The 20,655-nt window shown below is 38.8% G+C and overlaps 1 protein-coding gene across 1 annotated transcript; it reads right to left on the minus strand.

The window, feature by feature from the left end:
* Nucleotides 1-4,427: 4,427 nt before the first annotated feature.
* On the minus strand, nucleotides 4,428-5,327 carry TUSC1 (tumor suppressor candidate 1; the record flags this gene model as incomplete). The annotated part of the gene is made up of 1 exon (XM_080362862.1): nucleotides 4,428-5,327. One exon carries the CDS (start codon nucleotides 5,325-5,327, stop codon nucleotides 4,770-4,772), a length of 558 nt encoding a protein of 185 aa, XP_080218988.1. The 3' UTR covers nucleotides 4,428-4,769.
* Between the last annotated feature and the right edge of the window lie 15,328 nt (nucleotides 5,328-20,655).

The raw sequence follows: 20,655 nt of genomic DNA on the forward strand, positions 1-20,655 counted from the left end.
GCACTGCAAGGTAAGAGTACTGCTGGTCTAGGTGCTAAATTGCAAACAACTCTGTAAAGCACTTGAGGTCATCGAAAATCCTTCAGAATTCATAAAATGGAGATGCTCGGTCTTCTGGCCCTCACAAGCTTTCACATAAATCAACCTTAATGAGCAGCACTCCCAGCAATCTCAGTAGCAGCTGAGGATTGTTTGTGGAGTGGCTCTCCAAAGCTTGCCCTCACTTCAAAGACATGCCAGTGTAAGATACAGTTGCGTTTTTCGCCAGTGCTAATCTTTTACTTTATCCAAACTTTGCATTCAATATTTTTATTCATAAAAACATGAAAATATAAATAAACGTAATAATTTCATTAGCTTTTGTTTGCTGGCCACATCCTCCTACAGTAACTCTCTTTCACAACATATTCTCTTTCTCTGGATTATCCAAACAATATGCTGTCTTCCCAGACTTATACCTCACTCCCTCCTATAAAGCTAGATCTAAAGCAGGCTCTTTATGCCCTCTAAATGTAATGTTTTTTATCTTCTCTTGTGCTACAGATACATTCTGATTGCACAAAGACCCTTGACAGCACAAAGAGCAAGCAAATGGCCTTGAAAGTAATGAAATAATAGTGGTTGCAAGCTTTTTAAAAAAGAGCTTTATAATCACTGCTGCTATTATTCTCTGCATGTTACAGGGTTTTATTTTGGAAGGGATTTGGCAGTAAATTCAATCCAGATATTGTACAGAATTATGACTGTTCCCAGGCAGTTACACCTAAGCTTCCCAGAATGAGAATACAAATACCAGAGACCACTTAAACATACACAGGAAAGACCTTGTTAATTTGTGATCACTAAAAATCCAGCTTTAAACCACCACTTCAAATAATTTGCAAGTTTGGGAAACAGGCTTTCAATACATCCTGCAAATGTCTCATGCTGAACTGAACAAACTCAAAAGGGGATACTGAACACAGTGAGATAGATGGAAAGGGAAGAGTAACAGATGACTGCTTTGGTAACAAAGTAGCTGAACTAAACTAATCTGACCAGCATTAGTTTGTCATACAAAGATATTTAATTTATTTTGTTACTCTCTGTGGGCAGCTAAAGCACCTCAAGGACCTAACATATTCAAGGAGATGAGCACAGAGGACAAAGACCCCTTCAGAGTGCAATATTTAATGAAACTTAAATTAGGTCTCAAAAGAGCAATAGAGTGTATATTAAATATGGCACTGACACTGAGCCATTCTGTTCATATGCATGTGTTTTAAAGTAATTGCTATCAAATTCACACAGTGTCCCAGAAGATTTTAATGCACTTTTAATATAGCCATGCATATAGCTTCCATTTGAACACACACTTCATAATAATTTGTTAACATGAAGCACATGCCAGAAGCTTAAGAAAAAGTCCAAAGCTAAGATTGAACACCTCCTTAAGAAACAAAGGAAAATAACTTTGTTGTCTTGGCAATGAAGTGAAAGGCTACAGGAGTTTTGGTTCTGTTTGCATCTATAGATTTATATATATATGCCAAATAAAGTTAAGAGAATATGTACTAGTATTTTAAACACTGTAATGTAACAAGGTGATCAGGAAGGTATTATTGCTGAATGTTTTATGTATTATTATGTTTCTATGTGTTTATGTGGGGACAAAAAATAAACAAAACAAACAAACATAAAACAACAACAACAAAAAAAAGGCAAAACACAAACCACTCAAACCCTCAAATTCAAACTTGGATTCAATCTATTTCATAATAAAGAACTTACCTGTGAACAAACCCACTACCATGTAGCACTCGGATGCACTGTGGTTGAAAAAACTGCATAATAAATAAATAAATATTAATTATAAGCAAAATCATTTTTAAACAGGAAAATAACGTATCAGTCTTCAAAAACCTGGCCTTAGCAAGAATATAGAAAAGTTTTTGTTGCTTTGTTTTCATTTGGTTGTTTTGTTTTCCAGTAACTATGACAAAGAAATTCATACTTAAAACATGGAATGAAAAAGTATGGTTTTGAAATTCACAGTTTCGAAAATGATCAGTATACAACTAAAATAATTTTGAATCAAAAAAAGTGCAGTTATAAAAAGATGGGCAACAGGACAGCATGGTTCTGAGTGTATCGCAGCAATTTTGTTCTGCAATGCACTCCCTTTGCAACTTGGGGAAGCAGCATTCAGTCAGGCCAGAGGAAGAAAGGCTCGACACAGCAAGACTTTGAAACACAGAGACACAGGACAAATACTTGTCACGGTCCAGAACGTGATAAACAGAACTAAAGACAAAATTTGGGTGTAAGAAGTGAAGACTGGAACTTCAAGGTTTGACAATTTATCAGACAGAAACCAGAAGAACGGGAAACAAAACAGACCTTAACCAAAAGTAGACGAAGGTTTGAGTCTTTGCAGAACTGTCATAACACTTCTCCCATCGCTTCAGACACGCGGATGCTGTGATGTGTCGGACAATTTCAAAGATATTTTGTGCTTTCTGCCAAACATCAACACAAAGGACTTTGGCTGAACTGCAGTTTTAGGGCCAGACGTGAGTTTCTGCCTGTGGTATCAAGCTACTAAGTTAAAACTGGTCACACAAACTCAGGCCACAACCATTATGGCTCAAACAGGTTTACTCCAAAGGATCATTCACTTTTCCTCTGTGTCTTAGTATTTGTAGTTTCTTGTAGCCAAGGGTCATGCAAGTGTGTCACAAAGGAAACCTACCACCTATAAACCACTAATTGGGGGACACTGTAGTGAAGTACTACTTTCACATCATCTTAGTCAAGATTTTTTCCTAAATCTTGTGTTTTCTTCTCTTTTGCTTTCAAAAACAAACTCAGAACAACCAGATCAGATGATTGGTTAAATGAAACTTTTGCAGCTTGACTGAACTGATAATTTACTGCAGTTAATCTAGAAGCAGCAATTTCAAAAAATACTCTCAATCTCTTCCTTGGCACTTCCACGTGAATTTGAAATTTACTGGTTTTTTTGTCTCTATTTATTTTATAATCTGCAGGTTTGTTTTGTAATTTCTCTACCAAGATAGAGAAAAGAAAAATAAGTAGTAATCTTCTATACAAAACTGCACAGAACTTACTACTCTTGCATAAAAACTACCTTTATTGGGAGTGCCTCAAAAGTTTAATTTAAAAAAAAAATGCATATGATATCAGAAAATTCCAGAATCTCTTCTCTTTTGTACATACCAATATTTTAGATTTTGAAAAAGCTGCCTGGCACAGTTACATGTTTCTAGCCTTGTATCTAAACACAGTCCTGTGCTGTACTATTTTGGCAGATCCTTCCTGTTGCTTGGGTAATCACACTTTACTGGAAATTGCTATATGAGAATCCTGTTGGTGCTTTTATTGCAGGCACTGCAATTCTTGAGCATTTATCAATCTAGGCATTTCTGAGAATACTTTGTTTAAAAATCACTCAACCACCACATCCAGACATCCACACTGACACTTCCTCATTAACATCCACAACTTCTCATCAAGGAGATTATTAGCTGCACTGTACCAAATTTCTTTTTCCATTTTGAGAATGCACTTACTTGAGGCTGCAGATTGAGAGATTTAACAAGTACTGCGGCCACTTTATAATTAGAGGTTTATGCTGACATTATGTGAAAAAAATAACCATTCTTCTCAAAAGTTTTATAATCAAAGATACTTAGAGAAAAGACGGTTTTTCACCTTTTCACATTAAAGCTGAAACAGACCTTGCCTATTAAAGCTTTAAGGAACCAATCCCAAACCTAAAGGCATCAGACAGCTTTTAAAACACAAAAAATGAGGGAACATTACAAAACCAATTGATGTCTCTGTTCTTTACAAGGCCTGCTTTCAAACAGTGTATTTTCTAAAGGAAGACAGGTCTGAAAAAGAACTAAGTACTTCACTTTCAAATAGCAGATTTTCTTAAGGAAAAAAGATCCAAAAAATAACCAATTCCTTTGGCTTTGAGGGGTGCCTTACAAAGGTCTGAAGGGTGCTTCACCTACAATTTCAAATAACTCCCTGTTAAAAATCACACTTAAGACAGTCACTCAGTGCACTATGTTTTATTTTTTTACCAGCTGCATTTTAATATGAAAGTGTGAAATTAAAACCAATATTTATTCATGTGATGACGAACAAAAGTCCATCATTAAAAATACAAATACTGTTTTGTGGTAAATGTCCGGACAATTCAGAGTGGTTCAAATAATCAGCAAGTTTTACTGGAGAACTGATAAAGAAGCTTGCAAGCTTCCTCCACTCCCTTTCCTAATGGACATACACAAACTACTGAGGACTAGTCAGAGCCATCTTTTGATAGTCTCCATGGCTACTGAGCTCAACATGACAGCTGCTAACTGAAGAGAGAAACAGTTATCTTCAGCTGGTCCCCAAGAGCAGCAGAGTTCAGTGCTTTAGTGACGTGAGACCGAACTGTTTTTTCACAGTGGTTCTTCCCTCCACACCAACAGCTGTTTTGAGGGATTCCTCGACTACACCACCGGCCTCTTCCACGCATCGTTTTCCAGCTGAACCTGCTTCTCCTCAATCACCATCAGTGCTCGCTTGTCATACATCTGGAATGGGGATTAAAAACACAACCCGGCTCCTCCCCCTCCGCTTCTCTGGGAAGAGCCAGTTCGCACCGGCAGGGTCAGCGCGGGGAGGCCGAGCCAGGCCGCCCGTCCCGCCCCGAGCTCCGGCGCGGCCCGCGCAGGCCGGGAGGCCGCAGCGCCTTCCCCCGGGGCCGGCTATACGGGCGGCACCAGGCTCCTCTTTTCCAGCGGCTGCTCGTCCTCCTCCAGCAGCTCGTCCAGCTCCGAGGCCTCCGGCCCGCCGGCGGCCCGGCACCGCCGCAGGTGCTGCAGGGCCCGACGGTGCTTCTCCTGCAGCCGCCCCAGCTGGGCGCGCAGGGCCTCCGCCTCCTCGCCCGGGTCCGCGGCGGCGGGCTTGCCCGAGCCGGGCCCCAGCAGGGCCTGGTGGAAGAGGCTGCGGTTCTCGCGGCGCAGGCGGCGGTTCTCCAGCCGCAGCCGCGCGTTCTCCAGCCGCAGCCGCGCGTTGTGCCACTCCTCCTCCTCCCGCTGCCGCAGCGCCTCGCTGTGGCTGGCCGCCAGGTCCGCGTACCGCTCCGCCAGCTGCTGCGGCGAGCCCCGCGACTGGCCCCGCCAGCCCTCCTGGCCGCCGCCCGCCTCGGCGAACTCCGCCGCCCCGCCGCGGCGGCCGCTCCCGGCGGCGGTGAGCCCCCCCCGGCCCCTCCGCGCCGAGCCGGTGCAGCCCCAGCGCCCGTCCACAGCGCGCATGCGCCTCATCCGTGCCGTTCCCGCAGCCCGCCGGCACGCCCCGCCGCCGGAGCGGGGAGGTGCTGGCGCCGGCGCCTCGTTGTGCAGGCAGAGGGGCGGGGCTCCGGGCGCCGGAGGGGCCGGGGCCGCCGCGGAACAGCCGGCGTGCGCTGGCGGCGCCATTTTGAGGGCGGCGCCATGTTGGGCGAGGGTCCGGCTGCGGGGGCGTGTGGGTATGGGGTGCGCTGCCGATAGCGCGGCGGGAGAGCTGGGCTGTGGGCGGCTGAGCCCAGGAACGCGTCAGTTTCTTTTGCATAGAACCTTGTTTGCGTGCACCCTGCTTCTCAGCCATGTGCGGCGATGGACAGGTTTACTTCCTTCTCAGTATGACTTAGTCCACCCCATTCCGCTTACAGGAATAAAATCTTACAGGACAGGTGGTCCCCTCCAGTCCTCATCACCACATATGTACAATTGACCTTATTAATATTTACAAATATATAAAAGGTGAGTGTCATCAGGATGGAGCCAGGCCCTTCTCAGCGAGGAGCAATGATAAGACAAGGGGAAATGGGTTCAAACTGGAACACAAGAGGTTCCACTTAAATTTGAGAATAAACTTTTACTCAGTGAGAGTGACAGACACTGGAACAGGCTGTCCACGGGGCTTGTGGAGTCTCCTTCTCTGCAGACATTCAAAACCCGCCCTGGACACCTTCCTGTGTAACCTCATCTGGGTGTTCCTGCTCTGGTGGGGGGATTGGACTGGATGATCTTTTGAGGTCCCTTCCAATCCCTGACATTCTGTGATTCTGTGATACAGTTAGTCCATGGATGGCAAACCCCGCTCATTATGCAGGGGATCAGTGGGATGTGTAGGTCTCAGAGACTGGTATAACCCCACCTCGAAAACTAATAGTTTCAGGGCCTCCTCATGGGTTGCGGTCCAGTCCCAAGCAGAATTTTTGCACATCAAATTGTATAATGGGTGTGTGATGATAGAAAAATCTGGAACGTTTCCTCCAAAATAGCAGTAAGCCTAGGGCATGTTCCTTCATGTTCTCAGGCATGTTTTCTCACTCAAGGGCAGTCAGGGTGTCTGGGACAATACATACAGCGCCACCCACCCACCAAATTCCCAAGAATTAAACCTCTGTAGAGGGAAGCTGCACCTTTTATACTGGAATTTGGAGTCTTAAATTTTCCAAGTGAGTAAATTATCTCTGTTTTGGCCTGCCTTACAGAGTCAACATCAAGACTGCTTCGTAATACATCATTGATACATTACTGTATTTTAGCTCCTTCTCTGGGAGTGATATTATCAAGTTCTTGGGCTAATGCGTAATGGGCAATGGTTGGTTAGTGGCAACAACCCTGATAAAGTTGTGTAAATGTGTATTGTATACCTTCATAGGTGAAAGCGGGGCTGTCCCTATTGGCTTCTCGGAAGGGAACTGTAAAGAGCACATCTTTTACATCAACAGTTGCTAAGATCTGGTGGCTTTGTTTTTGCATGTTTGCAATTAGTTCTGCTGTTTTAGAGACTGTGGCTGCTAATGCGCCAGCATCGGCATTCACTGCCGTCATACTGAGAGAGAATCTATAACTACCAGATGTAGTTCTGATAGCCTTGCTGCTGATGCTTTTGGTTGATCTTTATAAATGTTTTATACAATCAGGAGGAAATTTAGCCAGATTACTTAAAAGAAGGCTTATGTTGATAAAGCTTATAATGTCACCTGTTAACATCTTTATAAATTAGCTCAAGTAGAAGACATAGGATATCTATTATCAGCAGTCTGCACACAGAATTCAAAAGTTGATAGAGAGGTTTTATTCTTATTCCTTCTCACTAATGTAGAGCAGGAATGGTGCTGTCAAAGGCAATGGGGTTGTACTTACACTACTGTCAGCCTGGAGTAAAGGAGATTAGAGCAGCCTCTCTAAATAGAGATTCACAGGACACTGTTGGAAAGGAGAGGGTTTGGAAACTAATTTATTTACATTTTTGCCAACCTGTCTTAGGCATTGTGTTTGTCGTCATTCCTTTGCTGTTGATAGTGTTCAAGAGCAAGGTGTATTAGAAGTTACTTTGTCGCCTTGGAAGAATTGATGTTTTGGGAATTGTGTAAAACCACCCTTTTGCAAGCATTCTGCAGATGGAGTGCATGTCTTGGGAGGGTATTTACTGCTTAGCTGGATTGCTGATCTTTACATAGTACATGTAAATTTGTTGTTTCAGTTACTGCTTTTATATACTTCCCTTTAATCCTGGATTTTTTTTGTTTCATATATTGAAAATTTTTATAAAATACACATTGAGTTCCTGTTACTGCTAATATTTCTTTCCAAACCATCCTTGGGCATAGTTTATTACCACCAAATAGAGTTGCCAGTTGATACCAGCAGTTCTTGCTGATACTTGACAGCATAAATACAATTTGAATGAAATAATTGCTAAAGAAGTAAGAATAGATAATATTGATGGCACTTATTTGTTGTCTTGGTATGTGCAGCAGTATCAAATACCATCAAATACCAACATCTCTGTTTGACAGCACCATTTAATCCTATCCATGTGTTGCCATAAGAAGAACTGAGTATAAATGAGAGTTTGACTTACCAGTTTTAATTAAAATTTATATTGCTGTGGGAAAAGAACAGTCCCTCAAAATACTTTGGTCTAGAATAACAAAGCTGAGTTCAGAGCTACACATGTATTAGTAGAGAGGGAAGAGAATGGTACATTAAGGGTTACAGATTGGATTAAATTCTAAAAAATTCAGCAGGCAACAAACTCCCCTTCAGCTTGGCTTTCTGAACAAAGCCTTGTAACCTAAAATAAAAGCACTGATTAGACCCAGAAATACAGGCAAGGGATTACCTGTACTTTCTAAGAAGGTCTCCGTTGCATGTATGTTGTGTGAACATGTGGGCTTTTGTTTGTGTGAACTCCAATATTCTGTGAGTGAGAAACACCATCTTAAAAGACAAAGCTTATTGAAATGTAGGTCAGCCTTGAATATATTTTTTGGTCTTTGAACCAGTAACAGGATCTGTGAATTGCGTAGGAATAATAAACCATAACTCAGACAGTTGACTTGATTGATCAGATTTGATGAGATAGCTAAGGATTATGAGTCAAAAATAAACTACCTAATTACAGGTAGTGGTTGATGTCCCAATTAAAAGGGTGGTAAAATGGAGTTTGAAATTGCACTTTTAAATTAGAGCAAGACGTTTGGGCAGCTGAAATAGTGAATAAGCTACATAAGTGTCATGCATATATGTATGGATGATCATCTGTAAGCCATGCTAGAAAAGGCCTTACAAATTCAGAACATGAAAATTATTTTTTATAAATGAAAAAAAAAAAGGGAAAAAAATGGTTGTCAGGGATGTTTTCAGTGAATAATTTGTTCTCTAGAGTCAATGGTTGTAAGAAATATTGGTCATTGCTTCTTTCTTTCCAGCAGAAACTTAGAAAATATGTCTTGAAATCTGGTGTCATGGGCTTAAATTTTATTTTAAAAAGGGTTTGAGGTCATGAACAAATGTCACATCCTGTTTATTTCCTGAATCTTCTGGTGAAATGAATCTTGCATTTGCAGCATATGTGCTTACATCTAATTACATCTGCTGCATTTCTGGTCAGTTAGATTCTTTTGAATACATTTCATTTCGCTGTAATGCAGGTGTCTAAAAGAGGTCAGATAGATCACATTCCAGATGGTCTTTTTCTTTCTGTTGGCTATTAAGAGAGTCTGAAAGACGCCTCCAACATGGATATCCAGCATTAGACCACCTCCATCCCGTCTTGAGGACAAAAATATGCAAAAGCTGCAAAATACGAATCTGTAGATTTAGTAGAAGCTTGAGCAGAGAAAAAGCATGAGTGAGTATGGTGTTCTAATCTTTGTTGCACAGCAGTATTCTTTGTGGTCCAGCAGATACAGGCCAAAAGACTTTGTAGTTAAGAATCTGGTGCTTCTGTAGGTTCAGCTGGCAGATCCAACACAGAACTGATACCCAAAGAAAGCAATTGAGCAAAATAGGAAGACAAAATGCGAAATATTTCAGGAGATTGTGCTTAAGCCTTCAACTAGCCCATTTTGAAGGAAAAAAGCAAAGCTGGCAGGAGCACATTGTAAGACAATTAAATTAAGCTCTTTCCAAGGTTTACTATCAGTAGTGATAATCAGATGATACCTTGAAATACGTAAGAGATTATGTACCTCCTTTGGCCATTCTGTTAAACATAGATTATACCATGGTGCATACTAAAACAGAAAGAAAAACACTTACTCCAGAAATGGCTTGTGGTTAAGTGAAATTTTCCAATATATATACAATTGACACAAAGTTTGTAATGGTTTTTACCTTGGCTGCATGTTCAAGAAAGAAGTTTGTACCAACAGGAAGGGAACTGAATTCATACAGAAATGTCAGGACTAAACGCTCATGTTGACGATCAAGAGTCAGAAAACAGAAATATATGTGTACTGTGACAGTATGTAAAGAATACTTGTATTCTATCATTAGTTTTTCTTCCAACTGGAAAAATTTTCTAGACCCTGCTGGTTTTCCTACTGTTTTGTCCAAAACAGTAAATACAGGATAGAAAAGTTGTCAGCTGAAAAACTGGAAGGCCCTGAGTGTAGGTGGTGTCTGCATTGAGGTTCTCCTGTTGCATTGCTAGCACTTTACTAATATAATAGTAGTGGGGCATGGTAGCAAATGAGATAATGCTGTAACTTTTCCCTTTTCATCTAGAATCACAATTTTAAAATCAATACCTCCAATCCAGGAAGTCCATTTCAATTTGCACTCAGCTGACAGAAATGATATCTCAAACACACATTCTATCAGTTTATTTGTTCAGGGCATACATTAATTTTGAAACAATACTTTTGCTTAGCACAGAGATTAAAGGGTGGAAAACGGCTTTAGAATGGCAGGAGTTGAAACAGTGTCTCTTAAATGGCTGCTGCATGCTAGCTGTGCAAAAATTCATCTGTAATACTGCCGTTCCTCCTCTACAGGAATACAGTAGAACAATTATTTTCTTAAATGGAAAAAAAAATCATAATGTAAATAATTATTATTGGTTTTATCTTTCAGTTCTCTGAATTTCAGCTTTGATGTACTTGATGATAGTGCTGAAGTTGTGATTGCTAAGGAGGCACAATTCAAAGGCCCACGTAATTGATTCACAGATGCTGATATTATTTGCTCTGCCTCTGGGCTTCATACCTGCAGACTCATAAAACACGGTAGGATTAAGACCTAATTATCTTTCACAATTGATTGTCAAGAAATAATCTATTGATATTGGCAAGCAACTGCCTTTAAGAAGAGACTGACTGGCTGTTGTAGTTTCTTCTCTTTAAGCTGAAAATAATAGGTTTTCTGTTTTCCACATAACAGGCAGAAAGTTCAACCCTGTCTGGTTTCAAGCAGTTTAGAAATAATCAAGCATATCAATATCATAGCAAGCATCACTGTACTGTCTGTGAGTCTCAAAATGTCTTTATTCTGTTTCTGCATAGTCAGGTAGTTCACCTGTTGAAATGAATAAAGGAAAAATAAAATACTCTGAGCTAAATTTAAAAAAAAAAAAAATTAATAATAATAATAAAAGAGGAGAAGAAGTGATAGTTAAAAGAGAAATTCCAAAGATATAAGCAAAGGTTGAATACCTAGTTTCCACTGAATTCCAGTGGGCATAGTGTATCTGACTTCTGTGCGTCTTTGAACATCATAGTTGTCTATCAGTCACATGAAAACAACAGGGTTTGATAGATCTCTTTTGTGTGGGATTTTACATAAGGCATTTTTCCTTTAAACTAGCTTTCTGTTTATAAAGATTAATCCGTCTGTTTTAATATTATAAAAATTCTGCTTTTAGGTTGCCAAAGTTGCTGACATTACGGTAGTGATCAGAAATCTCACTGTGGGGACACTGTCGTACTTCCTTTTTTGTTGACATTAGTATTCAATACACCAATTACAAAGCTAGGAAGAAAACTATTGAAGACAACTTTGGGATGAGAGTTACTTTCAAAGTAAATAGCTTTTATTTCAAAAAAGAATTATGAAAAATTAAAGAACATTAATATTCATCATGAACTGTGTAAACTTCGTGCTGTGAAACTGAGACCTATAGCTGCTATCATGGATTTTCATTTTATGGAGAACCTCCAGTTGCATTGCCATCTTGCTTGACATTTCAGGTTCCTGTATACAGCAGGAATCAGAGTCTCAGCATTCACCTGATTTTATACTTTTTAACAGAAAAGTATTTTCCTCCTGGATTTCCACTTACTTCAAAGTTGCTAAAGTCATTGCCTTTTCCATTCAGCTTAACAAAGGCTTCCAGCTTCCTTCAGTTTATGAATATACAATATAAACATAGGAAGGATAGTTGTAGTTTTAAATTTATATTAGTAAAATGAAGTATAGTCAGTTTCTCATCTATCAAACATCTGACGTTTTTGATTCTGGTGTTTTTAGGATTGTGAACAGCTATTAGCCCCATTTTTACTTTCCAAGTAATGTAAATAGACCAATACATATTTGTATCATGACAGTATAATAGAATTTAAATCCACGTACCAATTGTTCACTAATGTTTACAGAGTGTCCTGAAGCCTAGGCTATCATACTCTTACATAGGTATATAAAGTGCTTTAAAATTACTGTAAAATTACAGTTTTTCACCTATTGGAGAATATACTGGTTTGAAATATTCAAAACTTCTGAACTCTAGGACATATTTAGAACCTGATCATCGTGAAGTCCAGTACTTTATTACTGGTGTAAAAAACTAAATTAGAATGGACATGTGTGTATGTCTGTATGTGCACAAGCACAGGCACGTCGCAAGAAGAGCCAGAGGCCACAAATGCAATTGCAAAGAGCAAGTTTTATTTTAGTTACCTCTCTGCTGGGGGATCTCCGTAGCCGCACCTGAGCTCCCAGGCAGAGGCGGCATAAGCGGGGACACAGGTGCTGATAAGTTTAGCCCTGCTGGAAGATCGTTAGGCTGGCTATGCTCTCCTATATTTAAAGGCTTAGAGCAGATACAGCTTCTTGCTGTGCTCTGCTCTATCTCAAAACAAAGCCGGAATCTCAGGCATGATAAGGTACTGTAGGGTTTCTCTCAGGCCTATGTTATCTCACACAGAGGTTCTACTTGTCAAGCACACAAGGTCAGTGAAACAATTAGTGTGATGTGTGTGCTTTCTTTATACCCCACCTGCAGGTCACTTGAGCGTATTTACCTTTCTCCTCCTCGCCCAGTCTTCCACAATTCCCATACAGTCTGAGTGTTTGTGAATTGTGGTTTTATGCACAAAATTCAGTCCTGATAGCATTAATAAAGTAGGCATTAAACCTAATCTTTATAAAAGTTGAAGAGGAACGCATTAAAATTAATACTATGGCATGTAAATTTATGATTGATTATTTCCTTAATTTTTAATATTCCTGTAGTAGACCAAATTCTTCCTATATATCACAACTATACTCATTCAGTACTCAGGTGTATTTAATATTGCAGAAGATCAAGGAGCAATGTACCTGGAAACTCTAAGAAGTCACAGGATAGGTTTAAACACGCATATAGAAAAGTTCTTACCACAAAACTTACGGTTAAATCACTGAATGCTTTTCTGGTCTGGAATATTTTTTTATTTGCCAAGTCTCACTTCAGATGTGCTTGATTTCTGTAGCAGGAATTTTCTACTCTTTCCTTGTGGGTATTTAAGATGATCTTTTGTAAATCGTGAAGTAGCTATGAACATAATACACAACAAAGTACTAGAATTGAAATTAATATAAACCCAAAACTTTTCATGGGAATTTACTTAATCAGATCTGATGTCATGTTCTGTACTTCTATATTATGGGTAATAAAGCTCTTCTGAGCGGTCCACCATTATTTTAATATCTGTTCCATCTATGTTACTAGTATATATATTTTTATTTGTGTTATTCAACCAAAATTAAGAGCAACTTCTAATATGTAGAAAGATAAAATTCTGAAGAGACGTCTGTATCAGTGATGTTTCATCTGAATACACATCACAGCCTGCTGTGCAGGAAATGTTTTGTCTTTATTGGCTGAATAGGAAAAGATTAATTGTGAGAGCTGACACAAAAAAAATGGAAAAGCCATAAAATCTAATGGTACAAAATGTTTCATTGCATGAAATAGAAAATCTTGCATAAAATTTTGTCACAGCATGCACTTTAAAAATCTCTTACAGGAGCTGACCAGAAAAGGGAGGCTGTTCTGAAGTTAGTCTTGAGTAAGACACCAGGATTAATTCAGGTGATACTCATAGAGTCACACACAGAATAATGTTATGTCCAAAAATATGAAAATATACTTAATATTTTGGGTTTGGTTTTTTTTTTTTAAAAAAAAACAACCATTGTTACAAAGATCTAGAAGGAAGTAAAAATCTCAAATATTTTCTGCATATTTAAGTTATAAAATACTTAGTAGCTGGATCAAAGAATTATAATGCAGTAAGACATAGATACACTGAATGGTCCAGATGAAAAGATATTTAAAATCACTGCAATAGAAAAACAGGAGATTACAAGAATTAAGCACCATGATTTCTTAAAAATAAAGTTGTATTTTATTGGTCTCTTAAAAACTATTCAGCAATATGGAGTTGATGAGGTACCAGCTTATAAAACTTCAAAAATTTCCTTACACAGTTTTTAAAATTTCCTTTTCCTGAAGTGAATCTCTGGTTTCTATGGTTTCTATGATCTGAGAAAGAAGAGATATCCTGGGTCACAAACTGAAATACAGAAAACTGAAAGCTAGATTAAAAGGTCAATTTTCATCATATCTAAAGGTTAACAATAAAATGTCTCAGAATTCCTTACTAGGTCTTCTGTTTTATACATGTATTGATCTGCAAAAGTCAGCAAGCAATGAGGTAGCAAAATTTGTGATGAGACAAAGTTATGAAGGTGATTCTCTATTTGTGTTATTAACCACTGTCTGAGACTGGTCCAAATTGTCTTTGTGTTTATCCAATCCTGATTATGAGTTACCATGTTTTGTAGACCTCAGCACTTGTGTCTATATAATTCAAACTCCGATAGTGAAAGTGTTTGTAGAAAAACTACATACAATACCATCTAAGTAATTCAATGAGAAGGTTGCATAATTATTGTATTGCTTATGTGCGTGAAGAAAGTGGAGAATAATTTTTATTTATTTTCTGCATTGCCTGAGCTCAGTGGTTTGACTACTACAACTTTTGCCTCATCATAAATCAAGGAAAAATAGAAAATTAGGCCAAAATTAGATGTGAAGAAGTATTGACACATGTATATGCAGAAATATTGTAATGAAAAAGCACACGGCAGGATTTTTATTTGCCATATATGAAAGAGGACAGTGCACAAGAAAGAAAACCCTTGCTCCTGATCACTTATGGACAGAAAAACCATCAGATCTACAGAACTGCTAATCAATTACATAATTGTTTCAGTAATTCAAGTATTGATTGTCCAGATCCCACAGATGTTCTCTTAAATAAAGCTCTGCTTTACAGATAAGTTGTGTTCTGATCTTTCTTGGAGCTAATGGGTCATGCATCACCAAAAAATTCATTTGGCACCTGTTTCAGTTTCTTATTGTGCTCTCCTGTGTGCCTTCACTCTTCCAGTCTGCCAGCTGATTCTCTCATTATTAAAGCCTTACTGAGGAATTTATCTTAGTTGTTTTAAGGACTGGAACTTCCACCTTAAATTCCTATGATGTGTCAGGCAGTGGAAAAGAGATAGATAGCTAACTCACCATTTTCATCAGTAGGAACAGGGTACAGAAGTGTGGGGTAACTTCCATAAATTTTTAAGGAAATGTTTCTACTGCCAACCAAAAATGTAAATAACTGTGAAAACATACTGGCTTCCCTCAAGGATTTGGAGTTCAAGGTGAATTTGTTAATAGAAATTTCTCTTCTACGATACCCGGTGTATCTATGAATTGGGAAGGTCATTAGTTGAAGTATTTCCTGCATGCATGAAATTTTATGCTTGCTTTGACAGAGTCAACAGTCACGATTGAAAACTGGATTGCAAATTCATTAAAAATCTTTGAAAATTTCTCCCAATATTGAATATTTTCCATGAATTCTTAGCTCATCTACCTTATGCATGGGTATGAACTCTAACTGGTAAAGAATGCATACTTTTTTATTAATACAGAGATTGATGTAATGATGTTCTCTCCAGACTCTCCTTAAAAGGAAGCACTTTTGAGCCTTGCAGAAAAGACCGTTCTTCCTATTTTTATTCTGCTTTTAAGAGTAATAAAGTGTTAGTATTGAATCTGTATTATTTTTGGCCAGTAAATTATTTGGCCAGTTTGGTGACTTACTATGAGTGACCTCAAATTTCGATTCATACTCTTTGATGTGTGAAGCAAGCAGAGACATAGCGTGGGTGTTAGCAAAGTCACACAGGTGGACAGTTCTGCTTGGAGGCTGCATCTGCTAATTCAGAGCAATAAGTTACCGTGACCAGAAGACCTGGCCAGAAAAACCCAGAAGCAAGGCAGCTGCAAGCAGGGAAGCACTGACTTGAAGAAAGGACATATAGGTGACATTTTTTGTACTGGAATCACAGGAACTTAATGGGAAATTAATGTCCGTCTTAGTATACCTGTTTTTTATGCTGCGAATCCGAGTGTTTTCTCCAAACTAATGGAATGGGCAATGGCTACATGAGCAGCGGCACACCAAAGTTCCATCTGCCTGAATTCTCTAACCACAAGAAAAATCATGTCATACATGTTAAGATAATTAGAAATATACTGTTTTAAATACTACATATTCTGATTTTTGAGGTTTTTCTGCCTTATTCATGCTTGAGCAAACAAAAAAATCAGTGAACAGGTTACTTCATGTGTGTATGTGTACGAGAGACAGGGAGAGGACTACATCCCCAAATGCTGTTCTAAGTTCGATTGAGTGTTTGCTGTGGTTTCTGTTATTAGTCTCTTCTGGAAGTTAACCAGCAGAGAACAAACATGTCTGTTAGTCCTGTTTTTCTAAGAATAAAATGTGGCAATATCATGGTGGCTTTGTTTCTGCTTCTTTGTTAAAGGATCAAGAGTACTGTCACATTTTTGCCTGGTGCTCTCTTCCTCTCTATCTTTTTATTGTATTATTTGCAGTACCTAGGAGTGACCATGTATTTTCCTGCCTCTTCTGATTATATATTTACATGTTAATTTTTGTGACATTTTAGTGCTATTGCAGGGAAAAAAAAAATAAAAAAGGATGAAGAACAGGAAGCAAAATATTGAATATTACCTTTTTAATCTTTCTGTAAATGCCATGTCAAAGAGCATTCTAATATTAGGCACAAAAGAAACCCTACTCATCTACTGGGAGTGATAAAGTCTGGATCATGTTTCAGTTTTAGAACTGTAGTGAATTTGACAGCACAAATGACACATTGGCATTTTGTCTCAAAGCACCGATTTATAATAAAAGTGCCAAAAAAGGTCTACATCTTAAGCAGCGTTGTTGCTGTGATAGTCTAAAGATGTAAGTAAGGTAAGGTTTGTAGAGGAAGGAAATACATGTTTTGTTGGACTGATTTATGTAGAAAAGTAGAAGATTTGGGGCAAGTAAGTTTTGTTTTAGTCACATGCAACAGAGGAATAGCAGTAAAGACACAAACCAAATGCAATGGGAACAATTGATGATTCACTCATTGTCTTTACTGTAAGAACTACTAAGAGAGAGGTAAGATGGGCAAAAGTTCTGCTGAGTTAAACAATAAAAAAAAAAAGTGAATTTCTGGCCTTTCATGAATGCTGAGACTTAAAATATGACATTTGGAACATCTTGAAAACAACCAAAAAAAAATCATTGAAATGAGCAGCCCACGGAAGACAGTTTCTTATACCATGTCCTGGTGCCTGCACTTGTGTTATGAAAAAGTAGGAGAGAAGTGAAAGGAAACAGTGACTCATCCAGATTGGTAGGATTCAAGGTTAGGTAATCAAATAAATTTTCTAGTACCTTCACTTTCTGCTGTACTTAAAATGAATCACCAGTTTATTTTTAAAATGGTGTGTACCGTTCCTGGTACTGATACTCTGAAGAAAATGCAGCATCAGAAAAAGGTTTCAATAAACTTACAGAAAATACTTTTCTTTCCAGAATCATCTGCCACACGTACCATGTTTCCCTGAAAATAAGACCTGCCCTGAAAATAAACCCTGGCATGATTTTTCGGGATTTTTGAGGATGCTTGAAATATAAGCCCTGCTCCAAAAATAAGCCCTGGTTACAGTTCATTAAAAGAAATAAAAAAAAAAAAAAGTCAATTTAAATAGTGCCCGGGTTATACATGTAAAAAAAGTAATAAGTTTTGGAGCAAAAATTAATATAAGACCTTGTCTTATTTTCAGGGAAACAGGGTAGCACAGTATTTCAGTTCAGACTTTGTACTTCACAGCTGAAAGCAAATAGGACAACAATTAGTGGTATCTGATGCAAGAACGAAAGAAAAGAGCACTTTCATAAGTTCATTAATAAAAATGTAGACCTTCAGTATATCTGTCATAAAGATATGATCAAATTAAAAGAAAAAGTAAAACTATATAAAAATCTAGTCTTCCTCATCCTTAATTCCTCTCCTGAAAAGAGACAAATTTTATACTGAAATATGTGGGAATTTCTGTCAAGAAACAGCTTTTGACTTCAGGAAGCATAGTCTAGAAACCATGCCAAAGTGGTTTATCTAACACAGGTGACAGGGTGTCAGGAGATGCATCTCCTTTAACTACAGAGAAAGCTTCTGGACAACTTTATCTTGCAGTGCTCTTAAGTTTTCAGATGACTGAGGCTGGGAGAGATTAATGTGTTCTTTTTCTTATCACATGGGAAGGATGTCTGATGTCTGTGGTGAGCTCAGAGGGAAGGTTGGCTGCGTGGAAGTTGGTGAAGGGGTTGTATGAAAATCTGCTGAAGTAATATTGATGCAAACTTCCACTGCTCGAGGCACCTTTTATTGAAACTGAAAACTAGGAGAAACTGTCGTGATAATTTGTACTGATGTTTTTTTTCCTGTGTCAGTCTTGGTGAAACAGATCAAACCATGGGTTGTCATTATTTTGTGTCATTAAACAATATCAAAGTGCAATGGCTTCAGTCGTGCAGGCTGATCCACTTCTGCTAGTTTCATGAGCAAGGCCAGCAGCATTTGTGATTATTAACTCTCTGAAGAAGGAAACTGTAATTTAATTTGTCTAAAAAGTGCAATTCATTTATGTGGTTCTATGTGTATGAAAGTAACACAGGCACAAAGAGTGTATTTTTTATTTCTCTGTCTGTGGATAATGCATTAACTTAGGTAGGAAAAAATGTTTTTTGAAGGGAAAAGAATGAAAGAAAGACAAGACAAATTAGCACTGAAAATACTGAAAGTGCTTTCTGTTCATTCTTCTAGGGACAGAATATTCTTACTAATCGTTTTTAAATATACTATCTAAAATTGATATGCCTTTTAAAAATAAAATGATGCGTAAGTGTTGAAGGCAACTTCACATATAAAATTATACTATTTCAGTATTTTAGAAGGCTGATTTTTCTTTTTTTTTTTAATATTTCCACACTCTCCATATGCCACGAGCTATTTTTTGTGTCCCCTTGAAAAGTTTTCAACATCAAAAGTAGACATTAAAAAGATCTACAGGTAAATAACAGTAATACATACATAGAATGTATGTATGTATAGAGAGAATATAGATACCATGCTAGAACATGATCAGACAGACTGTGGTGCAGTCCTAGCTCAATAGGAGGCTCAAACCACAGTGGAAATCACTAACAAAACTAGCTCAGGCTTGGTCAGTTGTGGCTGTTGTGACTGTCATTGTCTCCTCACATTGAAGCTCCATTCATTTTCTGTTCCCCCACTGTGCGGAAAAGACAATCTGAACAGGACACTGATTTTTGCTGCATTTCTTCCCTGTCCCCCTAAATGTCTTTGTATTCTTGCTCCAGGGACCAGAAAAAGGAGATTTGCTGTTACACAGGTTTCCAGTTAAGAGAGAGAGGGAGATGGAGAGAGGGAGAAAAAGGGGAAGGAGGGAAGGGAGGAAGAGAGGAAGGGAGGGAAGAAGGGAGAGAGGGAGGGAGGAAGGAAAGGAAGGAGGGAGGAAGCAAGGAAGGGAGGGAGGAAGGAAGGAAGGGAGAGAGGAATAAAGGGAGGGAGGGAGCGAGGGAGGAAGGAAGGGAGGAAAGAAAGGAAGGGAGAGAGAGAGGGAAGAAAGGAGGGAGGGAGGAAGGGGGAACACATTGCAATGTGTGGGTCTGGGGTTTTTTTGGAAAGAGGGGCAGATACAGGATTTTACCCTGGTAATATTTGTTAGTCATCCTTATTTTCGTGCTTTCTTTTTTCATACTCGATGATTCTGTGAGCAATTTCTTCTCTATGTACAGCTGCTTGTTACACATTCTTCTAAGTGTGTGGGTGGTTTCAGGCTGTAGGCAACACTACAGCTGTAGACAATACAGGCAGGCATCAATAGCTGTTTGAGAATTCCTTTTTGCAGAGTGCTGTTTCCTTGATTGATTGCATGCCAGTTTTAGTTGGGGAGGGGTGATTTTAAAAGCTCACAAATTTAAAATAATCAAAGTAGTTCTGAAGGGAATCTGATGGGAGGGAAGGACCGATGTAAAGTAGCTAGATGGGATGAGAAATGCAGATGTCTCAGCAGTTTGTGTAGATTTCACTGCAGTGCCTAAATAGAATTCATTCTAGCATTGTGGTGTTCATATCAACAAATGCTTTATCAACATGTAATTGCCTTGATACATGCCCTTGCACATGGCTCTGTTCTCAAGGTGCTAGGCAGGTTACTGCTTTGGACTGTAAAGACATGTATCACCAGCTGCTTAAAAATGTGCACATTTTTTCCTCAAAAATTATCCAAACCTCAGAAATTAGTAACAGCGTACAAGGTTGTTCCATATTTGTAACATCACATATTCTACCTATTCCTGTGGGATGCAGTCTTTAAGAAAGATGACTGTACTGACCAGCAGGTACATGCAATAGAAAAATGACAGCTTTACGCTTCATTCAGTGTTACGTGTTCATCAAGTGTCATGTAGTGTCACACACGCAGCAGTCTTTCTCCTGCAAGGCAGAGAGAACCTCATGTAGGAGTGGGCTGCTGAATACAGTACATGTCTAATTTTTCTTTTCCTGTAATTTAATAAAATAAATGGTGAAACCTTAACCATCTGACCTGCAAACCGCTCTATAAAGCATTTCAGTGGAAAACAGCTTGGGTGTCCGGTAT

The sequence above is a fragment of the Nesoenas mayeri genome (assembly GCF_963082525.1).
Source record: "Nesoenas mayeri genome assembly, chromosome: Z".
In the NCBI taxonomy this organism is placed as follows: domain Eukaryota; kingdom Metazoa; phylum Chordata; class Aves; order Columbiformes; family Columbidae; genus Nesoenas; species Nesoenas mayeri.